General features: G+C 33.9%; 1 protein-coding gene across 1 annotated transcript; it reads left to right on the forward strand.

Moving 5' to 3' along the window:
* The first annotated feature begins 1306 nt into the window (after positions 1 to 1306).
* LOC150025118 (uncharacterized) lies at positions 1307 to 3050 on the forward strand. Its single transcript, XM_090295108.1, has 2 exons — positions 1307 to 1331; positions 2224 to 3050. The coding sequence occupies exons 1-2, from the start codon at positions 1307 to 1309 to the stop codon at positions 3048 to 3050; spliced, it is 852 nt and encodes a 283-aa protein (XP_090151234.1).
* Positions 3051 to 4472: the final 1422 nt, after the last annotated feature.

The following is a 4472-nucleotide window of genomic DNA, read 5'->3' on the forward strand; positions in this document are numbered from 1 at the left end:
GGCAGGTTTTGTGCCCTATGTTATGTGTTTTCAGTTGTAATATGTCCTATTGTTTAGGTTTTGTGCTATTATGTGCAATGTGCATCTGTCTTCTATGTCAATAAGTACTATAACAACATGTCTCAGGTCTTGCTGCTTTTGTGCAGTGGACGAGGTATATGTAAGCTGTAAGCAGGAGGACATGTTGCTTTTGTGTGGTCAGTGAGATATATGTAAGAAGCTGGGGACTTGAATGTCAAAAAGTATTATATTAATATATCATGTTTGTTCTGTGCAAAGTGAGATATATATGTAAGCCGTCTGTGATTTATATGTCAATAAATATGTCAGTAGTGAGATGTGTTCGTAAGCAACTTATGTGTTTTATGAGATATGTGAGAGCAACTTGTGACTAATGTCATGAAGTATGTATGCACTTTCTTATCTGCATAAATATTAAGATGTCTTATGGCAGTTTATGTTTCTCTGCATAAATGATGTGTTATGACAGTTCATATTTACTCTATGTTTAATTACTTTATTATCATATTTTATTTTAATTTCTCGTATATATGATATGAAGTCTTTATAGCAAATCAATCTGATGTGTTGACAAAAATAAAATAAAAAAATTTGATGCAATAAAAGATCTCACTAAAATTTTAAGATGCTAAGTGTCTTGTCCTGTAAAGTTTGAGAATTATGAAAGAATTTTATCTCTTAACACAAAACCTTGACAACTAATTTCTTGGGATCAATGACAGTTTTTAACTATAATAACTACCTTAATGAAGTTGATCGGTAGAGTCTTGTACTTTAAATTATTGGTAACCTTATTAATACCAAACCAATAAACAGTTTTCCTAAAACACTATTGGACTACCATTGCAATATATAGACTAAGATAGTGTCCATTGCATTAGTGTCTAAAGCGAACCTAAAACACTATTGGACTACTATTGCAATAGATAGACTAAGATAAGATAGTGTCCACTGCATTAGTGTCTAAAGCGAATCTGGTGAGAAGAGGTATTAGTATGGTTAATAGTATTTGTGGTTTGTGTGGAGAAGAAGAGGAAACCATGTCCCACCTCTTCTGTACTTATAGAGTAGTCTGACTAGTATGCTCTAAGTATTACGATGGATGGGGTGGCATCGACGAAGCATTGCAAGTCAAAAATATGAATAAAAGTGTTAATCAGATTTGAGGTTGTGTGCGGGTAGCAGTGGTAGCTAAATTGTAGAAATATAGGAATAAGAAGATCTTTAAAAGCGACAGGATAAATCATATTGAAATTTTTACTATGGTGCAATTGAAGGTATTGCAATGGGTGAATTCCAAAGCCTGTTGGGTAAGTCTTTCGTATTTTGATTGGTGTCTTGAGCCTTTGATATGTATGAGATTTGTTAGAATGATAGGTTTTCTTTTTTTAAATGTGAGTTCTTTACGGTTGCCAGATTTGCTCCTCTGTTTTATGTGTTATGGTTTGTGTAAGGAGCTTTGAGAAATGATTTTGATTGACTTTGTATAAGGGTTGTAATATCTTGAAATACCTCTAATTTTTTTTGTGCCCATAAAAAAAACTTGACAGACTAAAAATATGGTATAATTTCTATCTGTTTAATTTCATCCCTTCACATAAACTTATTTATATATTTTTAATGTATATTTTATGGGATGTTACTATTTTTTATATACATTTTTTGGGTCTAAATAACAAAAACCATTCATACAAAATTTAATTTTTCAGAGTTTATGTAGAAAAATTGTGGTGTCATAGGTCGAACCTGATTTCATGAACAAATCAGATGTTGATAGTGAAAATTTGACCTATTTTGAATTTAAGCTTAGTCTTATTGACATTTGCTTGAGGTTAGACGGGTGTCGTGTCATGAGTCGAGTCTTATAGAATGGAAATTACCTATACAATGGATGCTAAATTATGAAGTATACGGGTAAATGGAAATTCATTATTATAGGGCATTTTGGATCACCCAAAGGTTGATTAGTTGTCCTTATAATTGATGGATATGATTGTTGGTAGTGAGTATGTGTTATTACTAGCATATATCTTACCAAATAAAGTTAATACTATTAGCATCATTATGTTTTGTGTATTAATGGATCTCCCAAAGGAGAACATTAGTATACATATAATGTTTTCTGAATCTGTATAGTATGTTTAGTTTATGACTCGAAGTATTAATGTTAAGCATGTGTGATTGCAATATCTGTTCCTGTAGCCTTACATTCGCAAGTTACGTCTGTTCCAGTCTTTAATGGTCTAAATTTTTCTGACTGGAGTGAAAAAGTCCAATTTCACTTAGGTATATTGGATATTGATTTGGCCATTCGAATCGAGAAACCTGCTGCTATTACCGATGATAGTAGCAATAAGGAGAAAGCTCATTATAGGGCTTGGGAAAAGTCAAATAGACTCAGCCTGATGTTTATGCGAATGAGCATAGCAAACAATATTAAGTCTACTCTTCCCGAAACCGAAAATGCAAAAGAATTCATGAAGTTTGTGAAAGAGTGCTCCCAAACAGCTGATAAGTCTCTTGCTGGGACATTAATGACTACCTTAATCACCATGAAATTTGATGGTTCTCGTACTATGCACGAACATGTCATTGAAATGACTAATATTACGGCAAGACTTAAGTCTTTGGGAATGGCAGTGGATGATAATTTTCTCGTACAGTTCATTTTGAACTCTTTACCGTCTGAGTATGATCTTTTCCAGATGAACTATAACACTATGAAAGATAAGTGGAATATGCATGGATTGCATAGCATGTTAGTTCAGGAAGAGACTAGATTGAAGAATCGAGGAAACCACTCCATACATTATGTGAACAATCAAGGAGCTAGAAAGAAAGGTTTCAAGAAACAAGGAAAGGGTAAAAGACCACTGAAGATAAATGAGTCCTCTACTACGCTCCAGAAGAAGAATGACAAATGTCATTTCTGCAAGAAAGCTGGACATTTCCAAAAGGATTGTCTTAAACGTAAGGCTTGGTTCGAAAAGAAGGGGATTACTTTCAACCCGAACCATAAAGCCAAATGAAAAGTTTGTCTTCATGGGGAATAGAGAGAAGGTTCCAGTGAAAGCAGTCGGCTCGACACTGGATTTTATTTAGATTTAATGGATAGTTTTATTTTTATTTTATGTACCTAGGATATCTAGGAATTTAGTTTTATTGTCTAAACTTGATGATGCCGAATACTCTTTTATATTTGGGAATGTTTCAGTTTATATCACTGTACCTGTTTTATTGTGGATGTATGCTTTAAAAACTGCCATGTATATGTTGAACAGGGTTCCTAGTAAGGCAGTTCAAAAGACACCTTTTGAATTGTAGACAGGAAGGAAACCCAGTTTGAGACACCTGCATGTTTGGGGATGTCAGGCAGAAGTTAGAATATACAATCCGCAAGAGAAGAAATTGGATGCAAGAACAATCAGTGGATATTTCATTGGTTATCCAACAAAGTCAAAAGGGTATATGTTTTACTGTCCTACCCATAACACAAGAATTGTTGAATCTAGAAATGCACGGTTCATTGAAAATGGTGAAACCAGTGGGAGTGATACTTCACAAAATGTGGAGATTAAGAAAGTTAGAGTACATGTTCCTTTAACTAGTACCTCTACTCCAAGTATTGTTGTTCCTAATGTAGTTGAACCACTCAACAATGAAGAAGAACAACAAGTTAATGATCATGAAGTTAACAATGAACCTGTAGTAGAACAACCACAAGAAATAGTATAAAGAAGATCTACTATTTCGAATGATTATGTGGTTTATCTACAAGAGTCAGAAAATGACTTAAGTATTGATAATGATCCAGTTTCATTTTCAGACGCCATCAATGATGATAATTCTGATAATGGTTAGATGCTATGAAAGATGAGCTTAAATCAATGGCATAGAATGATGTATGGGGCCTTATAGAATTGCCAGAAGGATGCAAGAGAGTCGGGTGTAAATGGGTCTTTAAGACTATATGTGACTCTCATGGCAACTAATGATCTTGGTCTATTAAGTGAGACTAAGAAGTTTCTCTCTAATAACTTTGAGATGAAAGATATGGGTGAGGCATACTATGTGATAGGAATTGAAATATTCCGTGACAGATCACAAGGATTGTTAGGTTTGTCTCAGAAAGCATATATTAATAAAGTTTTAGAGAGATTCAGAATGGATAAATGTTCGACATCTCCTGTTCCAATATAGAAAGGAGACAAATTTAGTCTCATGCAATGTCCAAAGAATGACTTGGAACAGAAACAAATGAAGAATATACCTTATGCATCTATTGTTGGGAGTTTAATGTATGCTCAAACTTGTACACGACCAGATATTAGTTTTGCAGTTGGTATGCTTGGTAGATACCAGAGTAATCCAGGATTGGATCGTTGGAAAGCTGCAAAGAAAGTTTTAAGATACTTGCAAGGAACGAAGGATCACATGCTTACTTATAAAAG

The sequence above is a fragment of the Phaseolus vulgaris genome, chromosome 9 (assembly GCF_051622355.1).
Source record: "Phaseolus vulgaris cultivar YP4 chromosome 9, ASM5162235v1, whole genome shotgun sequence".
Lineage (NCBI taxonomy): Eukaryota > Viridiplantae > Streptophyta > Magnoliopsida > Fabales > Fabaceae > Phaseolus > Phaseolus vulgaris.

What these genes read in the sequence shown, in the direction of transcription:
- LOC150025118 (XM_090295108.1), top strand. Translation starts at nt 1,307, where the DNA reads ATGGGTGAATTCCAAAGCCTGTTGG. An exon ending in TGAATTCCAAAGCCTGTTGG is followed by an intron (nt 1,332 to 2,223) that starts GTAAGTCTTTCG and finishes CTGTTCCTGTAG; the next exon opens with CCTTACATTCGCAAGTTACG.